General features: G+C 46.0%; 1 protein-coding gene across 8 annotated transcripts in view; it reads left to right on the top strand.

Moving 5' to 3' along the window:
• The window catches only part of SEMA5A (semaphorin 5A), a 505,234-nt gene that overhangs the window by 216,444 nt on the left and 268,825 nt on the right, over positions 1–19,965 (top strand). For all 8 annotated transcript variants that reach the window (XM_059916089.1, XM_059916090.1, XM_059916094.1 and 5 more), the window contains one exon: positions 11,295–11,394. In XM_059916089.1, coding sequence (XP_059772072.1) covers positions 11,295–11,394 — 100 coding nt within the window. The remainder of the gene's footprint in view (positions 1–11,294; positions 11,395–19,965) is intronic.

Raw genomic sequence — 19,965 nt, 5'->3', positions numbered from 1 at the left:
TGAAGCTGTAACACTGAGCTCTTCTAAAAATTGAATCGGTACACCTTTGCTAGACTGTTTATAAAGCAATCACGTGGGTGCCTATATGGCAGTAAGAGAAGGCAAATATGAATCATAACAACTAACCTTGCAATAGAAAGTCATCGGCACAGGCCATATTTCAACAACCATGTTTGTGTAATGAATGGATTAGCTAGGATGATTAATATCAAATATTAAAAATTATCTATAAATTATTCAATTTGAATTTATAGGTTTTTATGTCACTACTTGACGTTCAAACAGTGGTCATATTGGCTGCCATATTTAAGTTCCATTTCATCATATGGTTCTTTCAGCAAGATCAGAAGAGAGGGATGGGGGGGAACGGTAAACTCATTATTTGGGGGTAATTAGACGTATTAAGAAAGTCAGGGTTACTGAAAATTGTGTCTTCCCAGCTCCCCATGTGCTGTGTGCCCACCCTGCTCTCCTGTCCATCCTGACCTTTCTTTGGCATCTGGTGGGCTTGTTCACCACCACCTGCCCTGGTGCTCTCTCCTCTCCTGCCTTACTTGACTCGTTCTCTCCTAGCTCTACTTATGCATCCATACCTGTTCATTTTCTGAGTCCTTAGAAAGCAGCATTGATGAATTCTTCATGCTACTATGGAAATCTGTTATTGCAGTGGGGAATTCTACTGGTAGCTTTTCTGATGTCACACTTGTTGAGCCATCCCTGTGTCTCTGGGATAAATCCTATCCCATGTGAAATAGTGCACGTGTGTGCACCTGTGTGTGTGCATATCACTGTGTGTCATATGTTAATCTAGGTATTTCCTTAGGAATGTGTTCAGCCCTGTTCTTAAATGAGGGTTGCCCAGGATTTCCCTTTCTTCATAATATCCTGTCCAGCTTTTGTATCAAGATTATGAAGATTATAAGAGCTTCAAAACTGCAGAGAGAAGAGAAGCTTTACCCCTTTGTCTAATCTCTGAAATAATTTGTATAAAACTGGGATTATGTGTTCGTTAAGGAGTTGGCAAAACTTACATGTAAAACCAACTGAGCTCTTTTTAACATACTGCGCTTGGGAGTTTATTACGTATATTGTTTGGCTGTTTGAATCTGTAATAACAAAAGAGTGTAATAAAAATGTGTTTTAAAAGGTTTTTTCTTAAATGCCGGGAGTATGCATATTCTTACAGGCAGAGGGGAGGGGACTTGGTAACATTGGAGATGATAGAGGAAAAAAGAGGTAATTTAGTGACGGGATTAAAGAGGAAGGAAGAGATGGGATTGAAGAAAAGTTGGAAGGACTGGTCTTCAAAAAGAGAATGGAACTCTGTGATTCTGATCTTATATAGGAAGTCGGAAGAGTATGTAATGATGCAGGCATATTTTCAGTTAGAGAGATGGATTGATGCAGGAACTTTCCATCAAGGCCCTCATGGTAACCAGTAATGTAGAAGATTGTGCATTATGCAAATATCATGAGATATTCCGACCCTCTGGAGGAGGACACACAAGGAAATAAGAAAAGAAGAGAATATGCAGATTGACCAACTTTGATCTAGTGTTAACCATAAAAATATACAGTTTTCATGGGGGAGCTCATTAGAAATTTAAATAAGGAAAATTGAGCAATATTGATAGAACTCTATGATGTGAACTCATTTTCCCCTCTTTATGTGGCTCCTTTTATTACTTGAAGTTACTTTAGGAAGTAGTGTAATCACTTTCCTGTTGCTCAGTATAGGAATCAAAACCTGAAATATGTCTCTTCATCCTGGTTCCTTTTGATCAGACTCTTGCAATTCTTCTCAATAAAAAGAAAGATGCATGCATGGGAGAAGCGTTAACTGTTCTTCCCCTGCCTTTTCAGTCTTCTCTCCCCTTATGAGGCTCACATTTCCACTCTGGAATAGAAGGGTCAGCCCTTGGCCTTCTTTTCTTCCCTCACACAACCTAGACCCCCTCAATGCCTTGAATATGACATGTGCCCAGCTCTGGCAGCTGTGAGTTTGGGGGGCTGGAGCCCTAGAAGTGCACTCAGGACTGTAGTTCGGGCAGGGCTCCCTGGTCATGGGTTTCCAATCTGTCGGATGAGCCTCTCGAACTAAAACAACTCGATTGACACTTCTAGGTCTTAGGGATGCTTAGCGATGACTGACTTTGGAGTCAACATGTTACTGGAAATTTTTCATAGGTAACATTCTGCCTGGTCGCCCCCAAAGCCATTAGCTTTCTCTAAAACCAGCCTTACCCCTGACATCTATGTCTCAGTCATCATTATTCTCGTCTTCATTGAATCTCAAAACTGTTTTGTTTTCTTTAACTTGTTCCCTTTGGCCTCTTCTCCAATTAGTTATCAGGCCAACCGGACTCTCCCATCACATCTTCTTTGCATTTTCATACCCATTACCTAAATTGTATCGTTTTTAGTTTTTAAAGCTAATATTCTTGCCTCCATTCCCTCCTCTTTCCTGCCTATCAATGGCTCATTTGTATTTCTAAGATATTTGCTTTAATGTGTCGAGTGCTTGCTTGCAAACTTTTCAGAGCCTTGCTATCACAGATGAGGTCAAGTCCAGACTATTTAACCTGTAAGTAAATTTTTTTTTAATTTTATTTTATTATTATTTTTTATACAGCAGGTTCTTATTAGTTATCTATTTCATACATATTAGTGTCTACATGTCAATCCCCATCTCCCAATCCCACTGCCCACCACCCCCTGCTTTCCCCCCTTGGTGTCCATACGTTAGTTCTCTACATCTGTGTCTCTATTTCTGCCTTGAAAACTGGTTCATCTGTACCATTTTTCTAGATTCCATATATATGCATTAATATACGATATTTGTTTTTCTCTTTCTGACTTACTTCACTCTGTATGACAGTCTCTAAGTCCATCCACGTGTCTACAAATGACCTGATTTTGTTGCTTTTTATGGCTGAGTAGTATTCCATTGTATATATGTACCACAACTTCTTTATCCATTCATCTGTCGATGGGCATTTAGGTTGCTTCCATGACCTGGCTATTGTAAATAGTGCTGCAATGAACGTTGGGGTGCATGTGTCTTTTTGAATTATGGTTTTCTCAGAGTATAGTCCCAGTAGTGGGATTGCTGGGTCATATGGTAGTTCTATTTTTAGTTTTTTAAGGAACCTGCATACTGTTCTCCATAGTGGCTATATCAATTTACATTCCCACCAACAGTGCAAGAGGGTTCCCTTTTCTCCACACCCTCTCCAGCATTTGTTGTTTGTAGATTTTCTGATGATGCCCATTCTAACAGGTGTGAGGTGATACACCACTGTAGTTTTGATTGCATTTCTCTAATAATGAGTGAGGTTGAGCAGCTTTTCCTGTGCCTCTTGGTCATCTGTATGTCTTCTTTGGAGAAATGTCTATTTAGGTCTTCTGCCCATTTTTGTATTGGGTGGTTTGTTTTTTTTAATATTGAGCTGTATGAGCTGTTAATATATCTTGGAGATTAATACTTTGTCCATTGATTCATTTGCAAATATCTTCTCCCATTCTGAAGGTTGTTTCATCTTGTTTTTGGTTTCCTTTGCTCTGCAAAAGCTTTTACATTTCATTAGGTCCCATTTGTTTATTTTTGTTTTTATTTCCATTACTCTAGGAGGTAACCTGTAGGTAAATTTTTTACAGTTATATTTCAATATACCTTTCCCAATAGTTCTTTGAGTTGTCATTGCTTTGCTTTCCTCTCCTCTCCTTTTTTCCCTCTTTTCTTTCAATTTTTTTTAACATCTTTATTGGAGTATAATTGCTTTACAATGGTGTGTTAGTTTCTGCTGTATAACAAAGTGAATCAGTTATACATATACATATGTTCCCATATCTCTTCCCTCTTGCATCTCCCTCCCTCCCACCCTCCCTATCCCACCCCTCTAGGTGGTCACAAAGCAGCGAGCTGATCTCCCTGTGCTATGCGGCTGCTTCCTACTAGCGATCTATTTTACGTTTGGTAGTGTATATATGTCCATGCCACTCTCTCACTTTGTCCCAGCTTACCCTTCCCCCTCGCTGTATCCTCAAGTCCATTCTCTAGTAGGTCTGCATCTTTATTCCCATCTTGCCCCTAGGTTCTTCTGACCATTTCTTTTTTTCCTTTTATTCTTTTTTCTTTTTAGATTCCATATATATGTGTTGGCATATGGTATTTGTTTTTCTCTTTCTGACTTACTTCACTCTGTATGACAGACTCTAGGTCCATCCACCACACTACAAATAACTCAGTTGCATTCCTTTTTATGGCTGAGTAATATTTCATTGTATATATGTGCCACATCTTCTTTATCCACTCATCTGTTGATGGACACTTAGGTTGCTTCCATGTCCTGACTGTTGTAACTAGAGCTGCAATGAACATTTTGGTACATGACTCTTTTTGAATTATGGTTTTCTCTGGGTATATGCCCAGTAGTGGGATTGCTGAGTCATGTGGTGGTTCTATTTTTAGTTTTTTAAGGAACCTCCATACTGTTCTCCATAGTGGCTGTATCAATTTACATTCCAACCAACAGTGCAAGAGGGTTCTCTTTTCTCCACACCCTCTCCAGCATTTATTGTTTGTAGATTTTTTGATGATGGCCATTCTGACCGGTGTGAGATGATATTTCATTTAGTTTTGATTTGCATTTCTCTAATGATTAATGATGTTGAGCATTCTTTCATGTGTTTGTTGGCAATCTGTATATCTTCTTTGGAGAAATGTCTATTTAGGTCTTCTGCCCATTTTTGGATTGGGTTGTTTGTTTTTTTGATATTGAGCTTCATGAGCTGCTTGTATGCTTTGGAGATTAATCCTTTGTCAGTTGCTTCATTTGCAAATATTTTCTCCCATTCTAAGGGTTGTCTTTTCGTCTTGTTTATGGTTTCCTTTGCTGTGCAAAAGCTTTTAAGTTTCATTAGGTCCCATTTGTTTATTTTTGTTTTTATTTCCATTTCTCTAGGAGGTGTGTCAAAAAGGATCTTGCTGTGATTTATGTCATAGAGTGTTCTGCCTATGTTTTCCTCTAAGAGTTTGATGGTGTCTGGCCTTACATTTAGGTCTTTAATCCATTTTGAGTTTATTTTTGTGTATGGTGTTAGGGAGTGTTCTAATTTCATTCTTTTACCTGTAGCTGTCCAGTTTTCCCAGCACCACTTATTGAAGAGGCTGTCTTTTCTCCACTGTATATTCTTGCCTCCCAAAGATAAGGTGACCATATGTGTATGGGTTTATCTCTGGACTCTCTATCCTGTTCCATTGATCTATATTTCTGTTTTTGTGCCAGTACCATACTGTCTTGATTACTGTAGCTTTGTAGTAGAGTCTGAAGTCAAGGAGCCTGATTCCTCCAGCTCTGTTTTTCTTTCTCAAGATTGTTTTGGCTATTTGGGGTCTTTTATATTTCCATACAAATTGTGAAATTTTTTGTTCTAGTTCTGTGAAAATTGCCAGTGGTAGTTTGATAGGGATTGCATTGAATCTGTAGATTGCTTTAGGTAGTATAGTCATTTTCACAATGTTGATTCTTCCAATCCAGGAACATGGTATATCTCTCCATCTATTTGTATCATCTTTAATTTCTTTCATCGGTGTCTTATAATTTTCTGCATGCAGGTCTTTTGTCTCCTTAGGTAGGGTTATTCCTAGATATTTTATTCTTTTTGTTGCAATGGTAAATGGGAGTGTTTTCTTAATTTCACTTTCAGATTTTTCATCATTATTGTATAGGAATGCAAGAGATTTCTGTGCATTAATTTTGTATCCTGCTACTTTACCAAATTCATTGATTAGCTCTAGTGGTTTTCTGGTAGCATCTTTAGGATTCTCTATGTATAGTATCATGTCATCTGCAAACAGTGACAGCTTTACTTCTTCTTTTCTGATTTGGATTCCTTTTATTTCTTTTTCTTCTCTGATTGCTGTGGGTAGGACTTCCAAAACTGTGTTGCATAATAGTGGTGAGAGTGGGCAACCTTGCCTTGTTCCTGATCTTAGTGGAAATGGTTTCAGTTTTTCACCATTGAGGACAATGTTGGCTGTGGGTTTGTCATATATGGCCTTTATTATGTTGAGGAAAGTTGCCTCTATGCCTACTTTCTGGGGGGTTTTTATCATAAATGGGTGTTAACTTTTGTCAAAAGCTCTCTCTGCATCTATTGAGATGATCATATGGTTTTTCTCCTTCAATTTGTTAATATGGTGTAGCACGTTGATTGATTTGCATATATTGAAGAATCCTTGCATTCCTGGAATAAACCCCACTTGATCATAGTGTATGATCCTTTTAATGTGCTGTTGGTTTCTGTTTGCTAGTATTCTGTTGAGGATTTTTGCATCAGTGTTCATCAGTGATATTGGCCTGTAGTTTTCTTTCTTTGTGACATCTTTGTCTGGTTTTGGTATCAGAGTGATGATGGTCTCTTAGAATGAGTTTGGGAGTGTTGCTCCCTCTGCTGTATTTTGGAAGAGTTTGAGAAGGATGGATGTTAGCTCTTCTCTAAATGTTTGATAGAATTCTCCTGTGAAGCCATCTGGTCCTGGGCTTTTGTTTGTTGGAAGATTTTCAATCACAGTTTCAATTTCAGTGCTTGTATTGTTCTCTTCATATTTTCTATTTCTTCCTGGTTCAGTCTCAGAAGGTTGTGCATTTCTAAGAATGTGTCCATTTCTTCCAGGTTGTCCATTTTATTGGCATATAGTTGCTTGTGGTAATTTCTCATGATCCTTTGTATTTCTGCAGTGTCAGTTGTTACTTCTCCTTTTTCATTTCTAATTCTATTGATTTGAGTCTTCTCCCTTTTTTCCTTGATAATTCTGGCTAATGGTTGATCAATTTTGTTTATCTTCTCAAAGAACCAGCTTTTAGTTTTACTGATCTTTGCTATCGTTTCCTTCATTTCTTTTTCATTTATTTCTGATCTGATTTTTATGATTTCTTTCCTTCTGCTAACGTTGGGGTTTTTTTTTTTTTTTGTTCTTCTTTCTCTAATTGCTTTAGGTGTAAGGTTAAGTTGTTTATTTGAGATGTTTCTTGTTTCTTAAGGTAAGATTGTATTGCTATAATCTTCCCTCTTTGAACTGCTTTTGCTGCATCCCATAGGTTTAGGGTCATTGTGTTTTCATTGTCATTTGTTTCCAGGTATTTTTTGATTTCCTCTTTGATTTCTTCAGTGATCTCTTGGTTATTAAGTAGCGTGTTGTTTAGCCTCCATGTGTTTGTATTTCTTACAGATTGTTTCCTGTAGTTGATATCTAGTCTCATAGCATTGTGGTCAGAAAAGATACTTGATACGATTTCAATTTTCTTACATTGACCAAGGCTTGATTTATGACCCAAGATATGATCTATCCTGGAGAATGTTCCAAGAGCACTTGAGAAGAATGTGTATTCTGTTGTTTTTGGATGGAATGTCCTATAAATATCAATTAAGTCCATCTTGTTTAATGTATCATTTAAAGCTTGTGTTTCCTTATTTATTTTCACTTTGGATGATCTGTCCATTGGTGAAAGCACAGTGTTAAAGTCCCCTAATATGATTGTGTTATTCTCGATTTCCCCTTTTATGGCTGTTAGTATTCGCCTTATGTATTGAGGTGTACCTATGTTGCGTGCATAAATATTTACAATTGTTATATCTTCTTCTTGGATTGATCCTTGATCATTATGTAGTGTCCTTCTTTGTCTCTTGTAATAGTCTTTGTTTTAAAGTCTATTTTGTCTGATATGAGAATTGCTACTCCAGCTTTCTTTTGATTTCCATTTGCATGGAATATCTTTTTCCATCCCCTCACTTTCAGTCTGTATGTGTTCCTAGGTCTGAAATGGGTCTCTTGTAGACAACATATATATGGGTCTTGTTTCTGTATCCGTTCAGCCAGTCTGTGTCTTTTGGTGGGAGCATTTAATCCATTTACATTTAAGATAATTATCAATATGTATGTTCCTATTACCATTTTCTTAATTGTTTTGGGTTTATTATTGTAGGTCTTTTCCTTCACTTGTGTTTCCTGCCTAGAGAAGTTCCTTTAGCATTTGTTGTAAAGCTGGTTTGCTGGTGCTGAATTCTCTTAGCTTTTGTTTGTCTGTAAAGCTTTTAATTTCTCCGTCAAATCTGAATGAGATCCTTGCTGGGTAGAGTAATCTTGGTTGTAGGTTTTTCTTCTTCATAACTTTAAATATGTCCTGCCACTCCCTTCTGGCTTGCAGAGTTTCTGCTGAAAGATCAGTTGTTAACCTTATGGGGATTTCCTTATGTGTTATTTGTTGTTTTTCCCTGCTGCTTTTACTATTTGTTCTTTGTATTTAATTTTTGATAGTTTTATTAATATGTGTCTTGGCATGTTTCTCCTTGGATTTATCTTGTATGGGATTCTCTGTGCTTCCTGGACTTGATTGACTATTTTCTTTCCCATATTAGGGAAGTTTTCAACTGTAATCTTCAAATATTTTCTCAGTCCCTTTCTTTTTCTCTTCTTCTTCTGTGACGCCTATAATTCGAATGTTGGTGTGTTTAATGTTGTCCCAGAGGTCTCTGAGACTGTCTTCAATTCTTTTCATTCTTTTTTCTTTATTCTGCTCTGCAGTAGTTATTTCCACTATTTTATCTTCCAGGACACTTATCCGTTCTTCTGCCTCAGTTATTCTGTTATTGATCCCTTCTAGAGAATTTTTAATTTCATTTATTGTGTAGTTCATCACTGTTTGTTTGCTCTTTAGTTCTTCTAGGTCTTTGTTAAACTTTTCTTGTATTTTCTCCATTTTATTTCCAAGATTTTGGATCATCTTTACTATCATTGTTCTGAATTCTTTTTCAGGTAGACTGCCTATTTCCTCTTCATTTGTTAGGTCTGGTGGGTTTATGCCTTGCTCATTCATGTGCTGTGTGTTTGTCTGTTCTCTCATTTTGCTTAACTTACTGTGTTTGCGGTCTCCTTTTTGCAGGCTGCAGGTTCGTAGTTCCTGTTGTTTTTGGTGTCTGTCCCCAGTGGCTAAGATTTGTTCAGTGGGTTGTGTAGGCTTCCTGGTGGAGGGGACTAGTGCCTGTGTTCTGGTGGATGAGGTTGGATCCTGTCTTTCTGGTGGGCAGGTCCACATCTGGTGGTGTGTTTTGGGGTGTCTGTGGCCTTATTATGATTTTAGGCAGCCTCTCTCTAATGGGTGGGGTTGTGTTCCTGCCTTGCTAGTTGTTTGGCATAGGGTGTCCAGCACTGTAGCTTGCTGGTCGTTGAGTGGAGCTGGGTCTTGGCGTTGAGATGGAGATCTCTGGGAGATTTTCTTCTTTTGATATTACATCGAGCTGGGAGGTCTCTTGTGGACCAGTGTGCTGAACTTGGCTCTCCCACCTCAGTGGCACAGCTCTGATGCCTGGCTGGAGCACCAGGAGCCTGTCCTCCACACGGCTCAGAATAAAAGGGAGAAAAAGAAAGAAAGAAAGAAAGAAGAAGATAAAATAAAATAAAGTTATTAAAATAAGAAATAAAAAATAATTATTAAGAAAAATAATTTTTTAAGCAATTAAAAAAAAAAAAAAGGACAGACCCTAGCTTTTTCTTACTTTTTCATTCCACGCATTTAGTATTGCCTATACATTCAGGTTACTGTACCTTGAGCTGCAGGCACTGCAGTGAGCAATGCAGACATAAGAGCCTTAGTGTTCTCGCCCAAGAGCAGAGAAACTGATCAGGGGCCCCTTAGGAGTGAATATGAACAATACCAGTTACAGCCACAGGGGGCACCATATCTCCCACATGGCACTCTTGCTTCCTCAGGACACATCTGTTCTGTGAATCTCTGGTCAGATCTCTCTTTTCCTGGTCCCTAAGCCCCTCAGTCATCTCTCCTTTCTATGTATGAATACTTCCTGTAACCTTACAAATACCTGTAAAGATCTTGTATCTATAGATACTGTGTTTAAAGAAGATATTTGTGCTCCTTCCCTAACTGAATTAAAAACTCCTGGAACAGATCATTTATTAACATCTTTTTATAGCTCTAGGACCTTTGTACTTATTTTGCAATAAATAAGGATTTTTTAAAAAATTGACTTGCCTGTAAAATGAAGAATTTTATATAAAATACTAAAAACAATCAAGATACCATGAAAATATCAAAAACCAAATACAGATCTTTATATAACTCAACACTGGTTTCCTTTAAGCAGAATAGAACTTTCAGTTCATGTCAGTTTTTTCCCCCAATAACTGATAGTGGAGGAAAGCCATATTTGTTACACAAAGCTATTGCTTGGAAATAATCTACCTCATTTACGTCAGCAAAGGCCTTTCTACAGGACATGTGTTAAGACATGGGCATATTTCCATATTAGATCTTTTTTAGCATCTGTTTTTGTGGAAGAGATTATTTCTGTGCTATACACTTTTTCCCCAAACCAATAACTGTGTCGATTTGCCAGTTGTCATGCACCTGTTTACTCAGTGTGATATCACTCAGAATATTAAACTCAAGGATAAAGACAATCAGATCACATGGTTAGTTGTCAAGGATAATGATAAGGTTCAGCACAAATGGCAGACAACTCACTGAAGATTTTTTCTGGGTCAGAAATGAGCTAATGAAAGTTGCAAAAATGGCTAATATGGCTGAGTTCTATCCCTCTTCAAATACTATCATGTTGTAATAATCAGACTCTAGGCTGGAGGTCATTTAATAGGAGTTAACAGTGCTTATAAAAAACCTGTCTCTAAAGAGTGGCTATTTTCTGATTTCCCTTAGAAAAAAAATGCAAATGAGGCCGAGAATTTACTGTGAATTTCTCACCTAGAAAGGACTGAGTGTGTTTAACTAGTCTAATCTTGGGGCCCAAATAGAAATCTAAAGGACAGGGAAATGGAATATCCACTTTGAAAGAAGGCAAATGGTGCTCCTGTGGCTTTTGTGATTTTTCCACATCTTTGGCTCCTTCCCATCAAGCTGCACAGGAAATGGTCTTGTTTGCATTCAATATTCCTCTAATGAATCATGTGAATGCTGTGTTATTTTCTGCCCAGTCCAGAGGCAAAGGGAAAATGCACATCTGGCTTGTAAATCACAACCAAGCATTGATGCTTTGCTCCCTTTTTATTGGGTGGCTGTCCTCTATGTTTTACACATTCTCAGTGTGGGTTATGTGACACCCTGACAGAAACCTCCAGTGGCCCCTAAATGATCACCTGGGGGGACCTTCCAATCCTCTGAAATGTAATGTTTGCTACCTGATGTGCATTGTCTGTGGTCCCCAGAGGGGGGAAAAAAACATTCATTTTTATCTTTTTATTTATTTTTCCTCTTTAGAAATTGGCCCCTGGTTGCAGGAGTTCAGAGCGAAGAATGCTGTGGATTTCTCGCAGTTAACATTTGACCCAGGACAGAAAGAACTTCTTGTAGGAGCAAGGTGAGAGAGCTTACATTTTGCCTCCGCAGGTATTTTCGGACTTCATTTGACATCTCTGCAGTTACACATGAGCTTCTCTGCCATAGTTGACAAGTGCTAAGTAATGTTTCATCTAAGAATGAAATTCCGTACGAGTGTCATGAAGTGTGCTACAACTAATAAGATGACTGCTGCTCTTTATAGCCAGAGTTTATTGGGTGTTTCCCGAGTGCCAGGAGCAGTTCTAACATGAATTCATTCATTTTTTCCACCTATGAAACCTGAGAGATAGGTATTGTCACCATCCCTATTTTAGAGATGAGGAAATTGAGACAGAAGGTGGATAAATATATTACCCCGGGGACACACTTATTATGTTTAATCAAAGATGGACCCAGGTTTCAGACCCAGACAGTTTGGCTCCAAAAGCCATGTTCTTATTTGTCAGTATACTCTTCAGCACAATTCTAGACATCAGGAGACCTTGATACCCATTCCAACACCCATCACTACCTTTCTTTGTGACCCCCATTATGATAGTTACCAGTCAATTGAGAATTCAAGGGTGTTGTTATTATTTACTTCTCTTAAGGAGCACGTGCTCCTGTCTCCAGGGCAATGCCTGACCTTCTAGTTTGAAGGTGAGGCCACTGGAACCCAATCAGAACAGATCTTGTGTTGCATCCCTCGTATTTACCATGACTTCCTTAGAAAACATGTGTAATCCCTGCCTTCAAATCACCTATCCTGCCAGTGTGTTTTGAGGATGATGTTTTAAAAACATTTTATATTCATCTCTTAGGAAAAATGATGTAATAACCCAAAGAGATGATTTGTAGATTTGGACTCTTCTGGCCTTCAAGGAAAGCACTTTAGGCAGAGGAGTGCACATTATCTGTTTTGGCCAAATGTACTAGATTATGAAACATACCTTTCATAGCAAGAGAGGTTGTGCAATTTCTACATGAGTGAAGCTAAATCTGGCTTAAGCTCTGGAAAAACTGAACAGTTTCTAGAATCACTGCTTTTGCTCTCAGATCTTAAGAAGACCTCGTTCATCCAACCCAACTCTTGAAGACTCAAGACGTACGGTCATAACTTAAATGAATAGACAGAAGTCGGCTTAGTTCCTGGCACTTAACATGTCACTTGTATCTCTTTTAGTGTTTATTGAGTGAACAGTGAGTGTGGATTGGATGGGCTTACTTGATATTCTTTTACTTACTTCAGCCCGTTGGGACTACGTGGGGGATTTCTAATGCTGACTTCCATCAAATTCCATCACTGGGAGCCTGGGCCGTGCACTGCAGGGCTTTTTAACTGGTCTCCTGGCCTCCAGATTTTCTCCTCCTTCTGCATATCATGGTCAAAGTCATCTTTTAAAAATACACCCCTCAGTAGCTCCTACTGGAGCTCTTATGACTTGTATGCCTTCACTTATGTTATAGAAATACTATTTTCTCCAGGGATCATCTGGGTTAATTTGGATTTATTAGGCTCTTTTGGTGTGGCCTATCAGACCCTCTGGCTTGTCATCCTACATCCTATAGAGACACACTTTTCATTCTCACATAGTCCAGGCACGTGGAATTATTTATGTTGCCCACAACTATAGAATGTTCTCTTTCTTGTCTCTGGGATTTGGTAATCTCTTTTGCTTTCCTAGAATATTAGCTACCCACCCACCCACATCTCAAGTTATCCACTGGGTGAACTCATACTCATTGTAAAGATCTGACTCAAGGGTCCTCCTTTGGGACCGAGCTGCTATGTTCCCTGCTCTGTACGGTTCTGTTGGCACACCTGCCATCTCTCTTCATTACTGTACTTATTGCATTATTTCTGTTCATGTTTCACTCTCCCCTTTCCCATTCTCAGATAGTGACGTACCAGATGGTAGAGGATGGGGCTGTCTTTTCTTGTTTTCTCTAAAATGTAGCACACTTTCTCCTCCGGGTAGAAGCTCAAAGAGATATCTATTGATTCACCATATTTATTTCCAGGATTTGATTTGTATGTGTGACCCTCTGCATTTGGTAGGACACTTAGGGAAAGGGGGGCTCGAGTTGTAGCAAATTTATTCCAGATGCCTACAGTTGGGCAAGACACAGGGAGTAGCAGCCTCTAAACCCCAAAGCTAATCCTTAGGGAAAATGGACTCTCACCCTTAGCCAAGGGGAAGGGCCCCCTGCTGGGGTAGCAGGTACATATATGGCCTCAACTGGTGTAGCTGAGTCCTGCATGTCTCATTCAACTCTAAAGAGCTTTGGAAACAGTTTTCCTGTGAGCTTGACTCAAAAGACTCTCCATTGTTTCTGGAGGTCCTCGGCACTACACAAACAGGGCAGTGTCACATATATGCCTACACTCTGCAGGTGGTAGGCTTTTGGTCAGTGACACCGATTCTCCTAATGGGGATGTGAGAAGCCACTGAGAAAACTAAGATTTGGAAGAGACATCACCGTAGTTCTGTCCTGACTGCAGACAGCACCTGATAATTGTCCCCAGGCGACACCTATTCCTGAGAGTCTCCATCTCAGTATCCCTGGAGGGCTCCATTCCATTGTTCCTTGAGGGCTCCATCCCAGCCTGCCTGAAGGTTTCCTGCTCAGTGTCCCCGAAAGTCTCCATTCTAGCATCCCTGGAGGTCTCCATCCCAGCATCCCTGGAGGTCTCCATCCCACTATCCCCGGAAGTCTCTATCCCAGTATCCCCGGAAGTCTCTATCCCAGCATCCCTGGAGGTCCCCATCCCAGCATCCCTGCAGGTCTCCATCCCAGTATCCCCGGAAGTCTCTATCCCAGCATCGCAGGAGGTCTCCATCCCAGTATCCCCGGAAGTCTCTATCCCAGCATCCCTGGAGGTCCCCATCCCAGCATCCCTGGAGGTCCCCATAACAGCATCCCTGGAGGTCTCCATCCCAGCATCCCTGGAGGTCCCCATAACAGCATCCCTGGAGGTCTCCATCCCAGCATCCCTGGAGGTCTCCATCCCAGCATCCCTGGAGGTCCCCATCCCAGCATCCCTGGAGGTCTCCATCCCAGCATCCCTGGAGGTCTCCATCCCAGCATCCCTGGAGGTCTCTATCCCAGCATCCCTGGAGGTCTGCATCCCAGCATCCCTGGAGGTCCCCATCCCAGCATCCCTGGAGGTCTCCATCCCAGCATCCCTGGAGGTCCCCATCCCAGCATCCCTGCAGGTCTCCATCCCAGTATCCCCGGAAGTCTCTATCCCAGCATCCCAGGAGGTCTCCATCCCAGTATCCCCGGAAGTCTCTATCCCAGCATCCCTGGAGGTCCCCATCCCAGCATCCCTGGAGGTCCCCATAACAGCATCCCTGGAGGTCTCCATCCCAGCATCCCTGGAGGTCCCCATAACAGCATCCCTGGAGGTCTCCATCCCAGCATCCCTGGAGGTCTCCATCCCAGCATCCCTGGAGGTCCCCATCCCAGCATCCCTGGAGGTCTCCATCCCAGCATCCCTGGAGGTCTCCATCCCAGCATCCCTGGAGGTCTCTATCCCAGCATCCCTGGAGGTCTGCATCCCAGCATCCCTGGAGGTCCCCATCCCAGCATCCCTGGAGGTCTCCATCCCAGCATCCCTGGAGGTCCCCATCCCAGCATCCCTGGAGGTCTCTATCCCAGCATCCCTGGAGGTCTCCATCCCAGCATCCCTGGAGGTCCCCATAACAGCATCCCTGGAGGTCCCCATCCCAGCATCCGTGGAGGTCTCCATCCCAGCATCCCTGGAGGTCTCCATAACAGCATCCCTGGAGGTCCCCATCCCAGCATCCCTGGAGGTCCCCATCCCAGCATCCCTGGAGGTCCCCATAACAGCATCCCTGGAGGTCCCCATAACAGCATCCCTGGAGGTCCCCATAACAGCATCCCTGGAGGTCCCCATAACAGCATCCCTGGAGGTCCCCATAACAGCATCCCTGGAGGTCCCCATAACAGCATCCCTGGAGGTCCCCATAACAGCATCCCTGGAGGTCCCCATCCCAGCATCCCTGGAGGTCCCCATCCCAGTATCCCTGGAGGTCCCCATCCCAGCATCCCTGGAGGTCTCCATCCCAGCATCCCTGGAGGTCCCCATAACAGCATCCCTGGAGGTCCCCATCCCAGCATCCCTGGAGGTCTCCATCCCAGCATCCCTGGAGGTCCCCATCCCAGCATCCCTGGAGGTCCCCATAACAGCATCCCTGGAGGTCTCCATCCCAGCATCCCTGGAGGTCCCCATCCCAGTATCCCTGGAGGTCCCCATAACAGCATCCCTGGAGGTCCCCATAACAGCATCCCTGGAGGTCCCCATAACAGCATCCCTGGAGGTCCCCATAACAGCATCCCTGGAGGTCCCCATCCCAGCATCCCTGGAGGTCCCCATCCCAGCATCCCTGGAGGTCTCCATCCCAGCATCCCTGGAGGTCCCCATCCCAGCATCCCTGGAGGTCCCCATAACAGCATCCCTGGAGGTCCCCATAACAGCATCCCTGGAGGTCCCCATAACAGCATCCCTGGAGGTCCCCATAACAGCATCCCTGGAGGTCTCCATCCCAGCATCCCTGGAGGTCCCCATCCCAGCATCCCTGGAGGTCCCCATAACAGCATCCCTGGAGGTCCCCATCCCAGCATCCCTGGAGGTCCCCATCCCAGCATCCCTGGAGGTCCCCATCCCAGCATCCCTGGAGGTCCCCATCCCAGCATCCCTGGAGGTCCCCATCCCAGCATCCCTGGAGGTCCCCATCCCAGCATCCCTGGAGGTCTCCATCCCAGCATCCCTGGAGGTCCCCATCCCAGCATCCCTGGAGGTCTCCATCCCAGCATCCCTGGAGGTCCCCATCCCAGCATCCCTGGAGGTCCCCATAACAGCATCCCTGGAGGTCCCCATCCCAGCATCCCTGGACGTCCCCATAACAGCATCCCTGGAGGTCCCCATCCCAGCATCCCTGGAGGTCCCCATCCCAGCATCCCTGGAGGTCCCCATCCCAGCATCCCTGGAGGTCCCCATCCCAGCATCCCTGGAGGTCCCCATCCCAGCATCCCTGGAGGTCCCCATAACAGCATCCCTGGAGGTCTCTATCCCAGCATCCCTGGAGGTCTCCATAACAGCATCCCTGGAGGTCCCCATCCCAGCATCCCTGGAGGTCCCCATCCCAGCATCCCTGGAGGTCTCCATCCCAGCATCCCTGGAGGTCCCCATCCCAGCATCCCTGGAGGTCTCCATAACAGCATCCCTGGAGGTCTCCATCCCAGCATCCCTGGAGGTCTCCATCCCAGCATCCCTGGAGGTCTCCATCCCAGCATCCCTGGAGGTCTCCATCCCAGCATCCCTGGAGGTCTCCATCCCAGCATCCCTGGAGGTCCCCATCCCAGCATCCCTGGAGGTCTACATCCCAGCATCCCTGGAGGTCTCCATCCCAGTATCCCTGGAGGTCTCCATCCCAGCATCCCTGGAGGTCCCCATCCCAGCATCCCTGGAGGTCTCCATCCCAGCATCCCTGGAGGTCCCCATCCCAGCATCCCTGGAGGTCCCCATCCCAGCATCCCTGGAGGTCTCCATCCCAGCATCCCTGGAGGTCCCCATAACAGCATCCCTGGAGGTCTCCATCCCAGCATCCCCAGAAGTCTCTATCCCAGCATCCCTGGAGGTCTCCATCCCAGCATCCCCGGAAGTCTCTATCCCAGCATCCCTGAAGGTCTCCATCCCAGCATCCCTGGAGGTCCCCATAACAGCATCCCTGGAGGTCCCCATCCCAGCATCCCTGGAGGTCCCCATAACAGCATCCCTGGAGGTCTCCATCCCAGCATCCCTGGAGGTCTCTATCCCAGCATCCCTGGAGGTCCCCATCCCAGCATCCCTGGAGGTCTCCATCCCAGCATCCCTGGAGGTCTCCATCCCAGCATCCCTGGAGGTCCCCATCCCAGCATCCCTGGAGGTCTCCATCCCAGCATCCCTGGAGGTCTCCATAACAGCATCCCTGGAGGTCTCCATCCCAGCATCCCTGGAGGTCTCCATCCCAGCATCCCTGGAGGTCTCCATCCCAGCATCCCTGGAGGTCTCCATCCCAGCATCCCTGGAGGTCCCCATCCCAGCATCCCTGGAGGTCTCCATCCCAGCATCCCTGGAGGTCCCCATAACAGCATCCCTGGAGGTCCCCATAACAGCATCCCTGGAGGTCTCCATCCCAGTATCCCTGGAGGTCCCCATCCCAGCATCCCTGGAGGTCCCCATCCCAGCATCCCTGGAGGTCCCCATAACAGCATCCCTGGAGGTCCCCATAACAGCATCCCTGGAGGTCCCCATCCCAGCATCCCTGGAGGTCCCCATCCCAGTATCCCTGGAGGTCCCCATCCCAGCATCCCTGGAGGTCTCCATCCCAGCATCCCTGGAGGTCCCCATCCCAGCATCCCTGGAGGTCCCCATCCCAGCATCCCTGGAGGTCTCCATCCCAGCATCCCTGGAGGTCCCCATCCCAGCATCCCTGGAGGTCTCCATCCCAGCATCCCTGGAGGTCCCCATCCCAGCATCCCTGGAGGTCCCCATAACAGCATCCCTGGAGGTCCCCATCCCAGCATCCCTGGAGGTCCCCATCCCAGCATCCCTGGAGGTCCCCATCCCAGCATCCCTGGAGGTCCCCATAACAGCATCCCTGGAGGTCCCCATCCCAGCATCCCTGGAGGTCCCCATCCCAGCATCCCTGGAGGTCCCCATCCCAGCATCCCTGGAGGTCCCCATAACAGCATCCCTGGAGGTCTCTATCCCAGCATCCCTGGAGGTCTCCATAACAGCATCCCTGGAGGTCCCCATCCCAGCATCTCTGGAGGTCCCCATAACAGCATCCCTGGAGGTCTCCATCCCAGCATCCCTGGAGGTCTCCATCCCAGCATCCCTGGAGGTCTCCATCCCAGCATCCCTGGAGGTCCCCATCCCAGCATCCCTGGAGGTCTCCATAACAGCATCCCTGGAGGTCTCCATCCCAGCATCCCTGGAGGTCCCCATAACAGCATCCCTGGAGGTCTCCATCCCAGCATCCCTGGAGGTCCCCATCCCAGCATCCCTGGAGGTCTCCATCCCAGCATCCCTGGAGGTCCCCATAACAGCATCCCTGGAGGTCCCCATAACAGCATCCCTGGAGGTCCCCATAACAGCATCCCTGGAGGTCTCCATCCCAGTATCCCTGGAGGTCCCCATCCCAGCATCCCTGGAGGTCCCCATCCCAGCATCCCTGGAGGTCCCCATCCCAGCATCCCTGGAGGTCTCCATCCCAGCATCCCTGGAGGTCTCCATCCCAGCATCCCTGGAGGTCCCCATCCCAGCATCCCTGGAGGTCTCCATCCCAGCATCCCTGGAGGTCCCCATCCCAGCATCCCTGGAGGTCTCTATCCCAGCATCCCTGGAGGTCCCCATCCCAGCATCCCTGGAGGTCTCCATCCCAGCATCCCTGGAGGTCCCCATCCCAGCATCCCTGGAGGTCCCCATAACAGCATCCCTGGAGGTCTCCATCCCAGCATCCCTGGAGGTCCCCATCCCAGCATCCCTGGAGGTCCCCATCCCAGCATCCCTGGAGGTCCCCATCCCAGCATCCCTGGAGGTCTCCATCCCAGCATCCCTGGAGGTCCCCATCCCAGCATCCCTGGAGGTCCCCATAACAGCATCCCTGGAGGTCCCCATAACAGCATCCCTGGAGGTCTCCATCCCAGTATCCCTGGAGGTCCCCATCCCAGCATCCCTGGAGGTCCCCATCCCAGCATCCCTGGAGGTCTCCATCCCAGCATCCCTGGAGGTCCCCATAACAGCATCCCTGGAGGTCCCCATCCCAGCATCCCTGGAGGTCTCCATCCCAGCATCCCTGGAGGTCCCCATCCCAGCATCCCTGGAGGTCCCCATAACAGCATCCCTGGAGGTCCCCATAACAGCATCCCTGGAGGTCTCCATCCCAGTATCCCTGGAGGTCCCCATAACAGCATCCCTGGAGGTCCCCATAACAGCATCCCTGGAGGTCCCCATAACAGCATCCCTGGAGGTCCCCATCCCAGCATCCCTGGAGGTCCCCATCCCAGCATCCCTGGAGGTCCCCATCCCAGCATCCCTGGAGGTCCCCATCCCAGCATCCCTGGAGGTCCCCATCCCAGCATCCCTGGAGGTCCCCATAACAGCATCCCTGGAGGACTCCATCCCAGCATCCCTGGAGGTCTCCATCCCAGCATCCCTGGAGGTCCCCATCCCAGTATCCCTGGAGGTCCCCATCCCAGCATCCCTGGAGGTCCCCATCCCAGCATCCCTGGAGGTCCCCATCCCAGCATCCCTGGAGGTCCCCATCCCAGCATCCCTGGAGGTCTCCATCCCAGCATCCCTGGAGGTCCCCATACCAGCATCCCTGGAGGTCCCCATCCCAGCATCCCTGGAGGTCCCCATAACAGCATCCCTGGAGGTCCCCATCCCAGCATCCCTGGAGGTCTCCATCCCAGTATCCCTGGAGGTCTCCATCCCAGCATCCCTGGAGGTCCCCATCCCAGCATCCCTGGAGGTCCCCATCCCAGCATCCCTGGAGGTCCCCATAACAGCATCCCTGGAGGTCCCCATCCCAGTATC

This window comes from Balaenoptera ricei, chromosome 3 (genome assembly GCF_028023285.1).
Source record: "Balaenoptera ricei isolate mBalRic1 chromosome 3, mBalRic1.hap2, whole genome shotgun sequence".
Lineage (NCBI taxonomy): Eukaryota > Metazoa > Chordata > Mammalia > Artiodactyla > Balaenopteridae > Balaenoptera > Balaenoptera ricei.
This window is presented reverse-complemented; position numbering and strand designations above follow the sequence as displayed.